Source organism: Ciconia boyciana, chromosome 1, assembly GCF_034638445.1.
Source record: "Ciconia boyciana chromosome 1, ASM3463844v1, whole genome shotgun sequence".
Taxonomy (NCBI): Eukaryota; Metazoa; Chordata; class Aves; order Ciconiiformes; family Ciconiidae; genus Ciconia; species Ciconia boyciana.
Genome location: NC_132934.1, coordinates 8247277 through 8267434, shown reverse-complemented (window position 1 = coordinate 8267434; position 20158 = coordinate 8247277). Strand labels below are relative to the sequence as shown.

The 20158-nt window shown below is 46.6% G+C and overlaps 1 protein-coding gene across 5 annotated transcripts in view; it reads left to right on the top strand.

Moving 5' to 3' along the window:
* Nucleotides 1–20158, top strand: part of FRMD4A (FERM domain containing 4A) — a 211169-nt gene that overhangs the window by 101441 nt on the left and 89570 nt on the right. For all 5 annotated transcript variants that reach the window (XM_072858165.1, XM_072858156.1, XM_072858174.1 and 2 more), the window contains exons 3-4: nt 6389–6483; nt 14460–14552. In XM_072858165.1, coding sequence (XP_072714266.1) covers nt 6389–6483; nt 14460–14552 — 188 coding nt within the window. The remainder of the gene's footprint in view (nt 1–6388; nt 6484–14459; nt 14553–20158) is intronic.

Sequence of the window (20158 nt, the reverse complement as noted above, 5' to 3'; positions counted from 1 at the left end):
TCCAGGCTGAACAACTCCAACTCTCTCAGCCTTTCCTCATAGGAGAAGCGTTCCATCCCTCTGATCATTTTTGTGGCTGTCCTCTGGATCTGCTCCAACAGGTCCATGTCTTTCCTGTGCTGAGGGCTCCAGATCTGGACGCAGCACTGCAGGTGGGGTCTCACCAGAGCAGAGTAGAGGGGCAGAATCACCTCCCTGACCTGCTGGCCACGCTTCTTGTGATGCAGCCCAGGATACGGTTGGCCTTCTGGGCTGCGAGTGCACATTGCCGGCTCATGTCCAGCTTTTCATCCACCAGTACCCCCAAGTCCTTCTCTGCAGGGCTGCTCTCACTCCTTTCATCCCCCAGCCTGTATTGATACTGGGGGTTGCCCCGACCCAGGTGCAGGACCTTGCACTTGGCCTTGTCGAACTTCATGAGGTTCACATGGGCCCACTTCTCAAGCTTGTACAGGTCCCTCTGACTGGCATCTCATCCCTCAGGCATGTCAACCACACCACTCAGCTTGGTGTCAAGCTTCCCCCAGGCTACAAGAGATTCTTCTCCCCAGAAGCCCTCTTCCTCCTCCTCCCATCCTGTGGGCAATACATGCCCATAACGTATCAGTGTCGTCACTAAACCTGTGTGACAATGACCGTGGCTGGTGTTAGGAGGCACCAAAATGGGTTTTGCTTGTCACCTTGTGTAGCAAAGCCTTGCTCTGTGTCACCTGCATTTCATGTCCTCCTTTTCCTGTCTCCAGTGCTGGGGAGGTCTTCCGTGAGCAGATCCCAGCCTGCTCCCCCAGCAGGTCCAGCAGCCCATGTCAGTGGGCTCATGCTAATGAGAACTCATCCAATAAATACATGGAAGAGCTGTGATACTCCGGGGTTTTTGACATTGAATCAGTATGACTCATCCTCATGCAGCCTCCATCTCCCCTTCCCAAGGCTTTCTTGGGCTTGCCCTTCCCCTCCCTACTTGCCTTCAGTGCTTGCTGTGCTCTGTCGTTATTCAGGGAAGTTGCCTTCATGTCTATTGGGAAGAGACACCTGTACAGAGTGCACCTGTATATAGTGTCTCTGTACAGAGATAAGCGCAGCTCATGGAGGGGACGCTCATCCCCTGTGGTTAATTTGTCAGTGCTGAATGGTCCTTAAAATAGAGCCAGGGAGATAAAGACAGAGCTTGGGCTTTGCATACACTGAAGTTGTCTTGGTTTGGTTCTCTCTAGCAGAGGCTGTGCCTGCCACCCAGGGTATGGGGGGCTCTTTAAGCAATGGGGAAATGCAGGGAGGCAGCCCTGGGAGTGTCAGCCAGCTGTGATCCCATACATACCTTCTTGCACTGTCTTTGGTGCCTTTCCATAAGCTTTCTTGATGCAATTTCAAGTCACAGAGCTGCTATTGAGGCTCAGTTTTTTCCCTGCCACCTCCCGACACCGCTAATAAAGCTCTCTCTTTCCTCCAAGTCATTATTTGAACAAACTTAAGTTGTTTTGGAGGGGAGGGAATGAGTTCACTGCTTCAAGGCTGCAGGACCTAGGGTTGCAGAAGAGACCCAACCATGTGCTCAGTGTGCTCCTCGCTGCTGAGGCAGAAGTGCTTTGTGGTTGCAGAGCATTACTCAGCATTTCAGGTAAACCTCTGAGGCATGGCCCAGGGCACAGTGAAGGGTGTCTGGGTCATTCTGCTCATAAGGAGGCAGCCCTAATGAGTCCATGTCTGCTCTGCTGCCTCTCCAAGAGGGAAGGGAGAAACCTCAGCGTGCTCCCAAGTCAAGTCTGACTTCACAGAAGAGTTGCCCACTCTACAGATGACCAGGAATCCCCTGGATGATGCATTGATGCCATCATGCCTGGCAGGTGGATGCATTGACACAGTATTGAGGCATTAAGTTTTGTGGAAAGTGTTGTGTTTGCAAGTCCAGAGAGCCCAGGCTGCAAAGTGTTGCTTGTCCCAGGCTGGAGTAGGAATTGAGGAGTAGAGGTAGTGGTCCAGAGGTGTGAAAGCACTTGGCTCACTGCCATGCAGAAAAGCCTCAGGGACAGTGTCTTTGGCTATGAAATGGCTGGTGTGTGTGCCAGAAACTCCACTATATGGGAGCATGGGTCCCTCAGCCCTTCCTCCTGGCAGGGGGAGAGCGCTCACTAGGAGCAGGCTCTTCTCCCCCAGGACCACAGCTCTGGTGTGCTGGGACCACAGCTGGGGACCTGCTGATTTCTCTAGTAAAAAAACCAGTTGATTTACAGTGCATTGTTCTTCACGTGCATTTTTGCTAAGAGGGTCCTGTAGTGGGAGGGAGCAGCAGGGGAAACCCTGGCTGAATAATGTTGCTCTGACAACCCACCCCCACCAGCAAAGCATGCTCAGCCCTCACTGCTCCAGCTGAAGGATTTCTGCTGATCTACCCTGTCCCAAGCTCAGGCCAGCCAGCTGCAGCTCTGACATGCTCCCCCAGGCTGCTTTTTCTGATGCAGGTTACATGGAGGATGCCAGGAAGGTGTAGGGAGGAAGGAGATGAAGAGCAGCAGATGCAGAGGGGTCTCAGCAGCTGCCTGGGCAGCTCACAGTGCACCACGGTCCAGCTCTGCAGCTCTGCAGCATTGAGGACATGGTTTGGTTTCTGGTTTGAATGCCACCTGTTATTCCTGACTTATGCCTGTGGGATTCACAAGCTATTTTGTTGACCTTCCCACTATATTAGACGTAGAAGGTCCTGGGCCCACTTTTTATTGATTTCCCTGCTCTCAGAGACCAGTCCCATCTTCTTCAATGTGTCTGTGATGGAAGTTTTATTAGTGCAAAATGAATATCCCTCTGGAAAATGAAGTCCAGAAATTAATAATGAATTAAAACAACTTGCCACAGGCATTGCTAATGAGCTTTTTGTCTGCGCAGCTCACATGAAAGGAGGTCATTGCTCAGCCGTTCCCATCGCGAACGGCAAGCAGATTAACCGTTAACATTGAGCGCGTCGGTCTCTCCTGAGACAGCAGGACAGGCTGCAGCTCGGCTTGTGCCTGGTAGGGTTTTCCTGCCCTTATCCCTGCTGTGCAGATTTGTCTTGAGGAGTCTTTGCTACCTGGAGAAGACACCTTCCTCCTTGCCCCTCCGAAGGCTCAGGTTGCCTGTCTGTGTTGGGAGGTCACAGGACTCATCCAACTGGAAAGGACAATAACCTTGCAGAGCTTAAGAGGAGAGTGGAAAGTAATCTTGGAGGGGACTAGCAGGGCTTAACTTCACCGCCGTAAGCCTCTTCAGGGACGCTGGTCCAGTAACTAACCTGGCACCGCTCCAGTGCTGGGTCTGCATCTATTGTTCTTTTCCCTTATCTTGCATGGACAAGGGTTATCCTCCCTTATCTGCTACCGCAGGCTTTGGAGGAGGCCCCACAGCAAGGGCAGTGGAGATCATGCCCCTGCCAAGCCCCGGGGGCAGGAGGGGGGCTGTGCCGGGAGAGGAGCAGCCGCCACCAGGCAGTAGAGAAGGGAAGGCTGTCACACCATGCCGACCACCTCTCTGCAGCTTTTTCAGCAGCCAGCTCTCGCTCAGCAGAGATAAGGAGGCAACACATTGCAGTTACCCATCTTGCCTGGGGAAGGTGGCTGAAGGCAGGTGCTTTCAGGTGCTGCTCCTCACTTGATGCCTAGGGCTGGATGCAGCAGTGCGTGGGGCAAGGGACGTTGGGCATCACTTCTCCATGATGTAGCTGGACATCAGAAGGGGATTTTACCCCTTGTCCAGTGACCCTTGTGACAGTGCTGGCTGGCTGAAGCCGAGGGACCCATCACTTCCCCACGTCCACAGGCAGCCTGTTTCACATCAGCCATTTATTGCTCTGTTCTGCTTTCTTGTAAAATGTGAAAGATCAACCTATCCCCTCCAAGTGCTTAACCCAGGCTTGGGAAAATGCTGATGTGTTTGAGGCTTGCTTTTTTGCTACCCTTCCCCACCCTTGCCCTCTCAGGTGGGACACCCAGCAAGGCTGGCTGATGTCTTGCTTCCTTGCTTGGCAGCACAATTGCCCATTTATCAAATAACTGAGTCACCCCAGAGCACTGGGAGCCAGGCAGTGCCAGCCACTCAGCACCACACCTGCAATGTGTGCTGTCGTGGGGATGCCCAGATTCACCTCCACCATCTGCCCTCACCAGTGGCCCTGGCCACAGAGGAGTCAGTCCTGCCCTCCCCTACACCCATCACTGGCCACGCATTCCCACCCCTCCTCCTGTGGTAGCGCTGGGCTGGGAAGAAATCCCTTTCTGGTGCAGAGAGAGTTTGGCCCGATTGGGAGAGAATTTGGAGGGAGGCTTGGGCAGGAGTGGGGGAAAAGCAGGACTTAGGCTCTCAGACTGCACATTGACAGGCACGAAAACCCCTTCCTCTCTCTCCTTCACAAGTTTGTGTTTGTTTGTCTGTTGTTAAGCTGAAAACTCATCCAATGCCCCCAGTAAGTACATGCACAGAGCCTATGTATCTCTGAATTCACATCGCAGTCTTACCATTCTCTTCATCACAACATCTGGGTACCTCATAAGCCAGACTGTAGCTTGTCCTTAAAAAGCTCTGGCAAAGGGAGGTTCTTCTTACAGGAGACAGGGATGCTGGGAATGTCCATCCCACCCAGCACAATGCCAGCAGAGAAGTACCTGAGGAGTCTCCAAAGAGACCGGTGTAGCTGGTGTGCTCTTTGCTTGGGTCCCTGAAGGGACAAAGGACATGACCACAGCCTGACGCCTGGTCTGCACAGCTCTGACTGCCATTCGAGGGCTGGTTCAGGAGTCTGGGAAAGGCAATGCAGCAGGTAGTGTAGACATGGCAGACAGTCCAACGGTTGTGCCTGAGAAGTCTGACTTGGGAATTGAAATGAAGCTTGTTGCATCCCACCTATTCATTATCCGCTGGGCTGCTCTTCCTACACAGCAACTTATCTCATATTTGGAGGGTACTTTAAGCTAGTGCTGCATTTAGGCAAGGCTATTGCCTCTTTCTTTGCTGGCATGACCTAGAAACCACCCTTGCCTTGGGTGCACAGACAAGGAGCAGTACGGATGTTGCTGGTAACTGCATTGGGATGTAGCAGGTAGATGGGTGGGTGGAGGATGGCGGAGAATTTCAGGCTTGGCTCAGCTGTGTCAGGTACTAGGACAGTGCTGGGTTTAGGACCATTTTTAGAAAGTGGTTGAGAGTCTTATGAATCTATTTGGAAATTAGGTACAAATCAAGTTTTTTTTAACCACAAGCTGTGTTTCTATTTACAGGATAGGACAGTCAATCAGGACAGCAGGGTTCTCAGGTGCCCACCACCCATTTTCTGCATAGCATCATCATTTCATCTCCATTTAACAACAGGTTCACATCTGGGGTAACTCTGATTCAGCTGCCTGGCAGACTCATTGGGGCAGTCAAGCCTGCAGACAGGTTTATTTTCACTGAGGCTTGCAGCACAGAGATTTGTAGACCAAATCCTTATGAATAGTCACCAGGGAACATTGCTGGGATCTCTGACCCCAGCTGTGCCAGTGCTGCTGTAACCATTGCAGCTTTGGGATCTAGGGCTATTACAGGCTGTGGGATCACAGGCTGCATCTGCCTGGATCCTTTGTACCCCTGTTTCCTACCAGTGACAGTCAGGACAAGGGCTCTGTTATGGCCAAGACTTCAGTAGTCCAGTAGGAAACACAGGAGCTCAGCAGAGCTGGTGAAAATTCAGAGGCAGGAGGACGCGTTAGTCTTAAAAGTCAAATAAGGTTTTGCAGAAAAGGTAGTAATGCACTGTCCTCTATACGGAGTGAATAGTTTCTCTGAGCTTGGCTTTTATGCTCTTACAAAGGGTATTTTGAAAGTGCATGTTACTTTCCTCTCTTTCCTTCCAAGTGCCTAAATTTAAGGATATATCCTTATTTCTAAATGACAAGCAATACTGAATGGGAAACTATTTTGTTCTGTCATTTACTTCTCATTTGGTCCTGTCACATCCTATCTTTTGGCACTGTGTATTTTCTTAGTGTTATGAGCATATATCTGTGCTCTGTGTGTGAGAGTGGGTGCCTGAAATGTGTTTGCAAAGTTCCTTGATAAAAAGCTTTAACAACTAAAATTATCAGAGGCATGAGTGTGCTGGTCATGGTAGATCTGAACACTGGCAGGCGGCAGGTCATCTGTCTGCAGAAACATTAAGCATTGAAGAGGTCAGAATCGTCAGGTTTTTAGTATTTACCTAGGAGGGAAACTACTGTTCATTTCAAGGAGCTAATGTTGCTTGCAGATTTAGCTTGAACACCAGAGGGAACATAAAAGCAACAGCAGTGGAGTACCTTCAAGGATAGCGTTTCCCTCCAGAAGCACAGTGCAGTTCTATCCAAGTTCTCCTCATTAATCACTTTCTTCCATTCTTGTTTTCCAGCCAAAGCTTTTGGCCAAGGAGTTGCTTGACTTGGTGGCATCTCATTTCAACCTGAAGGAGAAGGAGTACTTTGGAATTGCATTCACAGATGAAACGTAAGTGCAAGAAATCAAAGACCTAAGACGCAACTCTTAGATCACAGGAAATCTTGGCGGTTTTGTCCTAAGCAAAATGACCAGTGTAGAAGACCTGTGTACCCCAAGGTCCTAGACCAAGGTCTAGGGAGGTATGGACCTCACATCAGAGTCGGTCCTGTACTGCCTCTTCTTCAGAGGGCTGGAGGCCTCTCATGGCAAGTTAAGCACAGCCAGAGGTGTACAGAGGCAGAAACAATCCCTTCCTAATCCAATGTTCAAAGAGTTGGTGTCATTTGGCATTGGTAAAAGGTTAGCTTAAGCTCTCATGGACTTAAGAACCACTCGCTAGTTCAAAATTATTACCAGATTGGTGGAACTGTTCAATTAAAGTGTTAATCAGTTTATTCACTCAAGCAGGCTTAAAAGTAATGCTAAATTATTTCAAGGAAAGAAAAAAAACCCAACCTCACAAAATTATTATTTCTACTCTGATCCCAGATTAGAGTTTCTTAAAAAAGGGAAAGAAGAAAGTGTGAGAAAGGAAGGGATTGCCAAATTTAACGTGAACAAAAAGCATTTTTAAATATAAAATTTCCGTTGTGGAAAGGATTTGACCTTACCAGGAATCACACAACAGCCTTATGGCTGAGCTAAACCCAAGGATGGGACCCTGACACTGCAGTCACCTCAGGCAATGTTGGTTGTTCATCTTGAACCCCAGCTCCCAGAGTCCTGGTATTACCACGAAATTTGAGGTTTGGTCTCAAGACAGGCCATCTCTACCCCGTCTAAAGTGCAAGTATAAAATTAGCACTGGAGAAACACTAAAGGTCTGCCAAATACTATGATTAGTCCTAGACTGTGACCTCGCTGCTACTGCACAGTCTCCGCTACTTTTTTCCAGCTCCTTGTTTTCTCTCTGTAGTTAGACTGTCCTCGGCATATGGACTGTGTCTTGTATGTGTGCCCACCATACTCCACCTTGGTTTGCAATAGGGTATTTTTTACATTTTAATCAGGAAGAGGCTTCCCGCACCTATACTGTTGTAAAAAACAAAGATTTTCAAGACAATGCTGTGTTCCCAGAACAGCTGAGTCAGCAGTATTGCTGTAATTAGCTGGTTCCTCTCTCCCGCTGAAGTGGCAGGGAAATGTAAATTATCTGCTGAAATAATGATTCAGGATTGGGTAATCAGAGGCTGCTGGATAATTGCACAAATATATCCACATTCATCTCAGCAGCAATCGCCCCTCTAGAGCCAGTTCCTTTGGCAAGCGCCTGCCTTGGGCAGCCTGAGGCCATCTCAGGACACAGCTCCCAGGATGGAGGAACGCTCAGCATCAGGCACGTGCAGAAGCAGGACCCAAATCAGAGGAGATCCCAGAATCCATCCCATCTCACTGACCTGAGCAGCTCAGTCCTGTAGGAGATCTCCAACCCAACACAAATTAATGAGACTGGTCCTCAAAGGAGGAACAGCAAGAGGCACTGGCAATTTATAAAGCAGGAGGAGGAAACTGCTCCTCACCAAGGTGTTATTTCTTATTGGAGAGAGCAAGGTACTCAGTGGGTGCTGCCTGAGGGGTGCAGGAAAGCCACACAGGGAAGCCAAAGCAGACTAAGAGATGAAAACATTCCCTTAACAGTCCTAACAGCACAGGTTAAAAACAAGAAACACGTATCAGACTGCAACCAGATAGCAGCTGAGCAAGTCCCAGCTCTCAGCTCAGCTGAGTGGGCACAGGGCTCCCCTGGGAGTGCAAGGGAAGCTAATGAGGAGGTGTCAGCAATTAGAGAGAGCCCAGCCTCCCCTGGGGCTTCCAGGTTTAACTCGGAGTGGCGTGAGCAAAGATTTGGGTTAGCGATGGGAGGAAGCGCGAGAGGCTGACAGAGGCTGTCGAGGCAGTGCTCAAAGATGCGCAGCGGATGCAGATGGATGCGCACTGTCTAGACAGGATTTCAAAGGGTGAGGTGACGGCATCCACTCACTTGGTCACTTTCTTGACCTGTAGTTAAGATGGAGCAGGGTGCATTTTAGGAGGTGCTTAGCCAGCCCAGATGAAAGATTTGGGGACACCCTCATTAAATCTAGTAAAGGCAACCCAGAAACATGCCAGTAAGTCTTAGCTGATAGGAAGCTTGGTCTGCAGCCCTTCTGCTGTCCCATAGTGAGTCTCACCTTTGCACTGAGTCTTCTTCAGTGCTGTGAAAATAACCTTGACAAAAATATTTCCTCTTCAGTTGTAAAAAGCTTTGAATACAGTTGGCACAAACAGCAAGTGTTTTATTTGACTGAACACGGCCACAAAAATGTACTTGGGGGGTTGGACTGCATCTTGGAAATAGATGTCCCATGTCACCTTCAGAAAATAAACTGGGCTGTCTGTACCACAGATCTTAACCTGCAATGTGAAATGGAGGTTCAAAAAAAGTCCTTTCTTCAAAAAGTAGGAAAAACAGTCTCTTAATGTGTGTTTGCAGAGCACCTAACACAGCCCTATAGCTGACACAGACCAGGCACACTAAAAGAAACCCTTTTATTTTGTGACGCAGGCCCTCAGGGATTTCCTTCTCTTCACTCTTCGCTGAGTTTCCATGTGCCTTACTTGAAGGGAACTCATAACCAGCTGAAACAGAACAAACATGGTTCATAAATGTAGTCTGGGGTTGGCTAAATTGCAAGTTTAGAAAGAAGAAAAGCCACTAAAGTATTAAATCAATTCTTCTATTTAAGAGTAAAAGCTCTATGAGAGTAATTTATTTAGAAATGATTTGGACTGGGGATTTCCATTCATTAGTTGTGCTCTATCATGACAACCAAAGAAGAAAATCAATAGGAACAACCTTTGCGTTGGCAACTTAATAGTTTCTTGTGATAATATAGGGTCATTACTGCATTCAGCGTGACTAAAATTAGATTGTCAGACTATTATGGAGGAGAGAATAACGCCTCCTATTTTAATGATCATAGGAACACTTTATGGTGTGAGCCATTAACTGCAGGAGAGCACAGGTCAAAAGGGTGTCCCTGTACAGCATGTGGGGCCAAGCTTCACATGAAGCCAGAAGAGCTATATGCTGGTTGATTAAGAGTGAAATGGAATGGGGAAAGGGCTTTTTTTTTTTAGTTCAGCTGATAATGAATCTCTGCTAACCGCCCTTTCCCTTGGCATCAGCTCTTCCAGCATTCACTGAGAGCAAGTGGTCAGGATTGCCCTTCTGTTTGCTGCAGATGCCCAGTCTGGGCCACAGGCAGGTTTTCCACGTCCTTTACTTGTCCTTAGACATGAGTCACCTGCTCCATGGAGAACTACCAACTTTTGCATCCCACAGCTCCCCCTCCCCATGGGTCCAACCAAAAGCTGATCCAAACCCTTTTGCTTCTTCACCAGAGGAGAACCTGCAAAGCAGCTTCTTCAGCTAATATATAGGATAAAAACTGCAAGGCATTGAGGCCCCCATTATTTGTGTTACACTTGTGCTAGAGACTGTACTAACATGATAAGGTAATGACAGAGAGTGCCCTTGCTCAGCCCAGGATCCTATGGCCAAGAGGATGGCAAGAGAAGAGCAGGGTACCACTCTTCCCTGGACTACTCTCTCATCTCTGGGAACTGGGGGAAAGCCTATTTCCACCCTGCAGCCATGTGGCAGAGCCAAAATGAGGGACCAGGTGTCCCATGTCCTGGTTGAACAGCCAGTCCAATGGCAGATGCAGCTCTCAGAATCAAGTCCTCCTCTGGCGTTAGACCAGTTCCTTTGTCACCAGGTCCACCGTTTTGCAAAATCTGTATAGTTAAACTCATGTAGCTCCTTGAGCTTTGCAGCCCCTTCAAAAGTATTTCTGTTGAAGGATTAAGACCTTAAACAAGAAAATCTGTGAGCTTAAAGGGTTTTTTTGTTTCTGTCATGATTGATGGAAATGTAAAATAGCTTATATGGTTTCTATTATGTGAATTGGTCTTTCTCAATGTCCATTCAATTCAACATGAGTTTGACACTGAGGGGGCATGAGTTGGTTTATTGGTCCAAATACCTTCCTAACACAAATCAATGTGGATCCACTTTTCAGAAAACCGGATGCTACCCAGTAAAACTGTATAAACAGAACCACCTGGAGGCAAAGTATTCATTGATGTACCACTCTTTACTGAAAGCCCTGATAAAAGAAAACAGAACTACTGCATGCAATTGACAATATGAACCCTGGGCACCAAAATCCATACTCAGTTTATAACCTAGATGGACCCAGTTTCTGTTTCTAAAAGTGATTATGTATTTGTTATTGACACACCAGTTTAACTGCCAACATGAGTACAACCAACAGAGAAAAATGATCTGGCTTCCAATATTGAACCTCCCTATAGGTCACCCAAAACTGTTTGCACCATTATTTGTGAATACACTGATATAAATACCCAAATGAACAAATCAATCATGATAATGAAACAAAAGCTACTTTGTGTCTCTAAATTGAACCGTGAAGGAAATCCAGCTAGACATAGGCATGTATGAACGGGATCCCAGTGCACGCTGCCTAAATTGGTCCACGAAAACTGTCAGGATTACTACATGCCTAGGGTTATATGCCCATACTTTTCTCTGTCTTACATGGGATTGTGCTCCATGAATAGTTCTGATGAAGACAGGAAGACAGCTTCCAGAGCAAAGCGTTTTGTGGTGTAACGGCACTGGAGTTTGGCTGCCTGATAGACCACATTCACAGGCAGATGCCAGTCACTGTTCACTGCTCCTGTTCTCTACATGCCACACATGCACTCTTAAAAACAAGGAGTTAGGTGACAATCTGCAGTGCAGAAGCCCTCAGTGATGAAAGACTGTAAGTGGTAATTGAGTACAGTAAGCAGTTAGCTCCTGGCAGTGATTTAAGTGACCTTCCTCCGCTGAAGGATCTTTGAATTTAAGCTCCATGCAGATGAGAGTAAGGAAACTCTTCAACCCAAAAACTCGGTGGCAATTAAATGTGTTATTTAGTATGCACAACCGTGTACGTGTGCAACATAAATGTGTAACCTGGTATGCATACGTATATGCATATGTTCTTTTTGTACTGATTATATCAACCAGTTTCTCAAGTTAAAATGCAGTGAGAATGAAAAGAGCAAGTCTTTTCAAAATAAGAAATATCTTGAAGTGAATTATTGTTCTGGTCACCATGGCTTCTCAACCCTTCGTTGTACATGTTAGGCAAACCCAGACAGTCTATTTCTGTTGAATAAACATAGAGGTAGACAGTAAGTCCATTGTCAACAAATCGGTCTCGGTGGGAACTGGTGTGTAATGCCATCAGCTGATGGTGGCTGCTACTTTGGTGATACAAATGCAGCTGGACAGGTTCAGGATAGGATGTCAGGCTTAGTGTGGCTTTTCCTTGCTCTGACAGTGTTTTGTACCTTGGCCTACATGGTTAAGTGCTCATTTTGTACTTTGGCTAGGAATGGGTGAGCATGTCTAGTTTCACTCCCCGTGCATACTGTGGCCTTCACAGTTAATTTCAACCTTCCTGAGACCTGTTAAAAGAAACATAACGGCACTTCAGGACAAAAAAAAATAGGAAAAAGGACAGATTTCAAGAAGGGGGATGCAGCGGGAAATGTGGATACCTCTAATTTTTGGGTGCCCAGACTGAGAATCTTTCAATGGGGCTTATTTTCTGACAGCCTGGAGCATCTGTCTTCTAAAAACCCAGCCTTGTTAAAGTACGTATCTGTGCTGAACAACAGAGCGCGATGCAGGGTTCCCGCACTAGCACTGGGTGACGGCATCCCAGCAGCAGAAATGACGGAAGGAGACCCCATCGCGCTGCGTGCCCAGCTACGCAGCCTGCTGAGAACAAGGCCAGTTAGCCCATAGACCCAGCCCCATTAACACGGCCATCCTCACCCCCGAGCCCGGGCAGCGTCACTGCACAGCACTGTCCCAGGCTGGGCAGACTTGCCCTCGGCCCATGTACTGCAATGGAGACATATGAAATGACTAGATGGGCTTGAAAATCTGCACGATGTCACCCCTTTCCAGTAACCACACTGCTAATAAGTCTGTGCCCCACAGTTCAGGCTGCCCTTTACCTAGAGAAAAAAAAAAAAAGAGAGAAAAAACTTATTTAAAATTTTTATCTAGAGAAAAAACTGACTAAAAGTTAGAATATCTTGGAGAGAAACACACAGTCTAGAGCAGGGGATAAAAAAGGTTTTGATCCTTTTTGTACACCAAAAGATGTCCAGGATGAGTTTGAAAAGTCCCCAACTCCACATGTATCATTGTACCTAGTTGAGACTTGGTACTCCTGCAAAATAGATGCAAAGGCTGCTTAAACTGAATGCCTGTCTTCTATATGGCAAAATTTGAGGTGAGATAGCTTCTTAATAAATGTCTGATCCTGAACCCACTGAAGTGATGACTGGAGCTCAGAAGTAATTTTGAATCCCTTAGTGCAAAGCAGCGTGCTACGCTGAGGTGAGCATGCATATATCCCAGCTGGTCTCCAGGGCAGCCCAGAGCTGCCTGGGCTTGAAGGTCCCTGAGCTTCCCGTCCTCTTCTGCATCTACGTAACCCAGGGCAGCTGTACAGAAATTCAAATTGAACCCAGGTGATTCAGAGCCTCCTGGAAGTGCTACTTTCCCCTTTATTTATTTTTCTAGAAAAGATGGAGTGGGGGAGCTACAAATCCGGTTAAATTGCTAAATAGATGTTGTTGCTTACTTTCCAAAGGGGCTTCTCAGTTGCCCAAAGCTGCTATGGAGTAACGGGCAGACCCTTGTGAAAGCTGAGTGTGTTTGCTGACAGTGTACGTTGCTAAGGCTTGTGGCAACCCTAGAAGTTAATTTAATGCTTTTTTTAAAACCAAGCCTTTTTTTCCTTTTTTTTTTTCATTTTCAGTGGAACGAAGAATTATTCTTGAGGATTAGCATGAGCTGACAAATAGGCACTGGAACAGAGCTCAGGACATCTGAGTTCTATTTCCTGCTTTATTTGCTGCAAGATTCTCCCCAAAATCACTTCAATTCTCTCTCCCCTTGCTTGTCTAGACAGCAGAGTGCTGAAGTCAAGAGCTGCCTCTCCCTCTGGGTGAAATCTGGTCTGACTGAAATCAATAGCAAAACGCTCACAGGATGCAGCCCTAGCATCACTGAAGGCAATGGCAAAATTCCCACCGACTTCAGTGGGGCCTGAATTTTACCCTATGTATTTCCACAGTGCCTAATTTAATGGGGCCTTTATCTCAGCTGGGGAGTGAGATGCCCCTGTAATACAAATAATGGTATTTATAAAATACCTCTCACGCACACACAGCGCTCTACAATGTGGGGAACGTGACAAAGAACAGAGCTCCTGCCCAGGAAAGCTTCCAGCAGCAAGGCACGAATGGATAAATTATAGGAGAAAATAATAGCGACAGGTACCATCTAGGCAAAAGAAAAGCAGCATGTGGTAATTGGAGCTGGAACGCTTCATGGAGCAGCTGTTTTTCAGGAGCTCTCTGAAGGAGGAAAAACGAAGGCTGGGCAAACCTAGAGAGGCTATTGCAGGCATGCGGGTGGTAAATAAACTGTCTGAGGCTCTAGAGTCAGGTTTAGCCTTGAGTGAAATATTGCAGGCGTTGTGGAAACACTTAACAATAAGGATTTCTAATGAAAATCTTGACAGACTTTTAATGATACGACTGCTCCAGGGGGTTGTAATAAAAAGGTGAAGCTCATAACATTTTGGGCTGTCCTGCCTGCTCGGTGCTGCCAGCTTTCACCCTGACAGATTGAACTTTAGCAGTTCGATTCCCAGACTGAAATGTTGCCAGGATGATATCGCCTCCGCTCCTCAAACATTTACTGTGTGTTTTTCAAATATCATGCAATAGCCGAGGGCAAATAGCATGCGCTTCAGTTCATCTTTTGTAACACCTCAGACCTCATTGCAATGAGTAGCGAGAAACCTCTTCGGTGCTGCGCTCAAAACTGTCTCTTCTCTTGCCAGGGGACACTTAAACTGGCTTCAGCTGGACCGCCGGGTGCTGGAACATGACTTCCCCAAAAAGTCAGGACCGGTTGTTTTGTACTTTTGTGTCAGGTAAGTGCGTGATGGCAAGCCCTTCCCATGGGACAACCTGTTCCCTAGAGGCCAGGAAATGAGGCTGTCGGTTTCTCACACTGTAGAAACACCTGTGGACAAACAAACACTTTTACAGAGGTTTCTTTTGAGCTCTTTGGCTTTGAAAACTGTTCTCACACAAGTGTAAATAAGTAGTAGCCACACTAACACCCATAGCTGCCCACAGAGAAACCTTGTATGAGGGCAAGATCAGACAGCATGTCTTTACTTTTTTATTTGTGGGTTTTGAAATCCTGGAAAGTCCAAGCTGGGTAAGGCTGTAGAACAAAGACCTCTTTCTGCCAGGATAACCAACTTGAGCCAGCCACCTGGAGGGAAAACACTCGCTTCCTCGCTGGCGAGCCATCCGTTTCCTCTGGATTGTGCCCAGGGTGTGCATTATGTCAAGGACCAAATTAATCCTGGTATAGCTCTGTCATATTTGCCTTCTGGACTCAACCACATAATGGTATAATGAATTAGCCGCAAATAGCAAATGATGGCATTTTATGGCAACCAGTTGGCTTCTACATGGGCATAGAACATATTCATAGACTGGACTGGACCAGACTAGAAAGGTTGTAATGAAGTTTATGGTAGTTTGGGAGAATTTCTCTTCATCTGGGAATTTTGCAAGGAACTGTTAATGGTTGGAAGCCGCTAGAAGCTGCCGGTGCTCTTGTGTACACAGCGTCTCTGCCTCCAAGGGAGATATTTTCTGAGGAGACAAATTTGCTCTTGCAGCTTTAAAACACTCAGAGAGAGGCTGGGGGTTGGGATGGCATATGTACAAAATTAAGTTGAGGGTTTTGACTTACTTTTAATGGATAGCTCATGTCTAGAACTAGCCAGTGCAGTGTTACTGTGTCTTTTTCTGTTAGCCTTTCCACTCCAGTGTTATATTACATCTGACACCACTCTCATTCATTCCATAGCACCCACAAGAAATGAAGGCCTACTTTTGAGTTTCTTCCCCTGAGTGAAGCTTTTTTCCCCTGCACAGGGATTGTCATTCATTTAACTTCAATTACAAGGGAGGCTTCTCAAGAGAAGAGAAACTTTGTTCTGTTATGTCCCCATATTTAGTGGTGGATATATCTTAGGAAAAATCAAGGCTGCACCAAGTCCCATGACTCCAGAACTGGCCTGCTGTCTCTCCCAAGAGAAGAGCTTAGTCTACATTTTGGGTGCTTCAAACCATAAGGGTAGATCCAGAGCTGAACATTTCCAGTGTATACAATCCAGATCCACCTGTGCTTAGAACTACACAAAACTGTTGGTGCTCTTCTGCAAAAGTGTTAGACTTTTAGACAAATTTTTAAAAAAAAACAAAACACAAAACAAAACCAAAGTCATTAAGAACATACCAGCTCTGTTATCAAGCATCTTGCCTAGGGGCCAAATTGAGGAGTCCGTGGTAGGGCAGGGATCCCACAGAAAGCAGATTTTAGGAGTGGAACTGCTAAATGTGTAAAAGCCAGTGCTACTGTGCCACTCTCATATTCATTTCAAAGACCACTCAACGAGCATAAATATTGCCATCTGTATTGTTTTATGAAAGTTGGCAGCACAGCGGAGACAAGTCATTCTAGCCGGACCTTAGCCAAGAGACATCTTAGGACTATGGATCCATACATCAGTTAGTAAATGAATGACCTCTCCTGCTCTGGAATCATAATCCATAGGGGAAATCCTTAGGGGAAAAGTCAGCATTCAGTGTCTGAAAAGTGCGTGTGTGAAAACCAAACTGACTAGGGGCTTGTACCCTTTTTTGTGGTAGTAATGAGTAGATTGTCACACTGAGTTACGATTTGAAATGGACTGGAAGGCCAGGTGCCTCAAGAGTTAGGAATGGGCATTAATTTACCATGGCTTTTCTCCTGGTTTTCTTCCCCTGTGGATGTCAGACGCTGGCAAGAAGTTGAAAAATTTTCCCAGCGCTCAAAGAGTTCTCATGTCCATCCCCAAATCTGATCTGAGCAGAAGGCAATTGAAGAAGAAATCGACTCCAGCCAGCTGGCTGAAGTTGGAAAGGCCCCATGTATCTGTTACCAGCGGTTTCCGTTCGGGCTTGGGAACTAAAGCAAGGGCTGAAGGAATGGTTGTGAAGAGACCCACCCATAGACAGGGTTCTATTTTGATAATCTGGCGGTGCACAGCGGCTTGCAGAGACATTCATACCATAAACAGAATGCTCCCTCTCCCCTGCTGCCATGAGGTGGAAAGCAGAGATAACTAATGCTGTACCATACCTAATTACAAATGTGTTAATTTTTAAGGGACTGGGTGCCCATGACACCTACTATATCCTTGGTAAAGGTTTGCCTGTGCTTACAGATACCTTTCTTGCATTACCTCTCCCAAGCACTGCAGCTGAAAAAGCTTAGGTTGGTGCTGGGGGTCCTAATTGGGGGGATAGTAATACAAGTAACTGGATGTGCCAGATGTTCATTACAGAGAAATCTGTTTACTGTATCAGGATTTAGTAATCATGTGGGTTTTTCACTCTAGTCGAAGTAAATGTACAATTCAACCACACTGGGTAACTACTGAAGACATGAAGCTTCAGGCAAGAACAGTAAATTGTAGTTTGTGAATGTTCACCTTTTATGTGACCGTCAAATTGTTTTTACCCTTAACATGCCTGCAGCAATGTTGATGGGCAGCATGCCCACCAAAGATGCCGTAGTTTTTAGATTACTCTAAAAGTACATTTAAAGGAAGCATGCCTTTTTAAGCAAAGGCTTCTTGGAAGAACCGTGCTGAAAATAGGAAGTTTCACAAGCTTTGCAGTGTGAAAATCTCCTCCCTTATTTAAATCTCTGCAGTACTGTTGAAGCTTCATCTTTCGACACACATTTCCTTGGGGTTTGACATTGTTGAACATTGATGTCCAGCGTCTTTACTCTCTTCCGTAATCAAAGACCAAAAATTTCACAGCACTGTGTCAAAGAAGGAGGATTTTATAAGGATGTTCTTAGCATTAGTTCGGAAGAAGTTGCTCTGCCCTTGTACACTTGCACAGCCAACCGAAGCCTCTCTGTCTTCAGGTTGTCATCTAGTGCTTCTCTGGATGCTTTCCACTGAGAACAACATAGGAATCTAGGAAGCGATCAGAACTGCTTGGGCAGCTGTGAACTGCCCCATGGCTATTCTTGTGCAATATTATTTTATGAGACTCTGCTAATATCCGTTTATATCGCTTTAAAGCCATACATGAAAGCAAGAGGGAGTGCCATGTGTCTTGCAGGGGAGGTGGGATATCTGGCAACAGGATGGAAGTGATATTAGTTCTCATCTTAGAATTAGCTTCCCCGGGTGGCTTTCTAAAGCCCTGGTCGCTTGGTTGTTGGTGAAACTCGTTCCCTGCCTCAGAGGGTTTACAGTGCAGATAAACCAAGTCAGATGAGAGTCACAGCTCAAGTCCAGGAGAAGCAAAGGATGGGGATGAAGGAAGGAGGGATTGCTTGACTAGTTGATTTTACAGAGGTGTTTTGAGACCGGAAGAGGACAGTGAAATGGTACCTCACAACATGAGCTGCATGGCAATGGGCAGGAATCTAAGTAAGGTGTGGAGACCCAGGCAGCAAGGAGGTGAGAGGAAAACAGAGCTAGCAGGGGTTCAGATAACGGTTGTTATATTTTTGGCAAGGAAGGAAGCATTTTGCTCTGACTCGCACAGGCAGGAGAAGGAAGGCAAAGTTATTCCCTTTGTGTAAATCTTTGAGTTGAGAGAGGACCAGAGCATAGGCATGCTGTTTGTTCATGGAAAGCAAAGCTGGCCAGGCTTTGCAGTGAATTCTCATCCTCAAACAATGGCCTTGTGGGATTAGCAATCCTTAGCTAGGGAACCACCAGCATGGGTCTGATCTCTTTATCTTCTGGATGTTTGTCATGCTGTTAATTTATATGAACAAGCTCAGCAAATAAAATTCACTTCACTGGTGGATCTTTTCCCAGGAATGAATATATGTGTTCTCAGGCTAGCTCCACCAGCTAAACAGTGACAACTCACTGCAGAAGTCGTCACGCTAAATCAGAACATCTCTCACGTGGAAAGGCTTTTCTTTCAGAAAGGCATGGAAAAAAATGTGAAATAAATCCTCAATATTCAAATATACTGTGGGGCAGAGTTTGTATCTATGGCCCGGCAGTATTCCCACAAAGGAATGCCTGTGTCCAGCAATGTCTGGCACGTGTTCACACATACTGGCTAGGCTGAAGTCAGCATGGGAGCCACGGAGGCTCAGGACTCTCAATATTGAGGCCAGACATTTTGCCAGGTTACCACAGTTACTACAGAACAAAGTGGCCTTAAATAAGAGACCAGCACTGAAACTCAGAGTGCAAAGCTCATGCGTATCGTTGCTTCCTTTAACCTGAAGGAACGTAGCTCTGTGTGCACCAGCGGTGGTCCAGGTCCAAGGCAGGTGGGACAGATGTCTGAGATGGGAGTCACCACACCAAACCTGAGATGTTTACCTGGTAGATGGCTCTGTGTCAGGGCTAATTAGCACAGCCTCCCTGTATAACCACTGGAAAGAAATAGGCACTTTTCAGGAACAATTAATCCACCTTATTTTAGATGACTGCTTTGGAATTCAGTAAATTGCAGTATAAAATACCTATGCCTCTTCTCTGACCTCAGACCCCTGCTCAGATGTAGGCATCTACATTGTAGCTACCACTTTTCAACTGACAAATCCTCTCTGTGTGCATTAAGGACAGCCTATAAATTCAGATTATTATTTCAAACAGGGTTGGCGCAGCGAGAGTTGAGGAGGCATTTCCCATCTACAAGGCTTTGCCTGACTGCCTGAATGGAATTGGACCAGATTTCAGCTGCTAATGAGGCCTTAGGCTATTTCAGTTTTTCAGCCTTCCTTTATATCCAGTCTTTAAAGCTGTATTCCATTAGAAAAGGACTAATGTTAAAAATAAAAGGACCAGGAGTCCATTTGGAAACAGTTGACCCTGGAAGAAAGGGAGACAGTTGTTGTTAATATGGATTGTTCGTAGGGCTAGATGGACCTTACAACTTGGTGCTGAAATACATTGCTGCCTCCCACATTGGCCAGAAGACACGTATGGGGTGCAGATTCATGGCATGCTGCTCCCAACTTGCCCGACTCACTCACATGGTGATCCCAGCACACCATGGTTGTGTGTGCCGTTCATTTCCACTCAGCTTTGCATCCCTCCAAGAAATTAGATTAGGGGGTGGTGATGACAGCAGCCTGCTGTGGCAGGAAGAGTGGAATAGAACCACACTAAATTAACCAGAGCAATTTATTTGTCTCACATGTAATGGGCTGTGTTTCTCCATCCACAGTTTTCCCCACCAGAGAGGGGTATGTGGTGCTCCACCGCTTTGCTACAGGCAGGGAATGAGGGGGGTGGACAAGCTGCAGTGGCTTCTGAGTACATCCCTGAGCAAGGCGGGTGGGATGAGGGAAAGCCAGCGGGAAGATGATGCCAAGGTGAGGGAAGAGAGATGGTAGCAGAAGTATCCTTCCCCCACATCACCAGCTACTGTCGCTCCCCACCGAGGAGGGAGAAGGAGCAGCCCTCTCTCTGCCCCATGG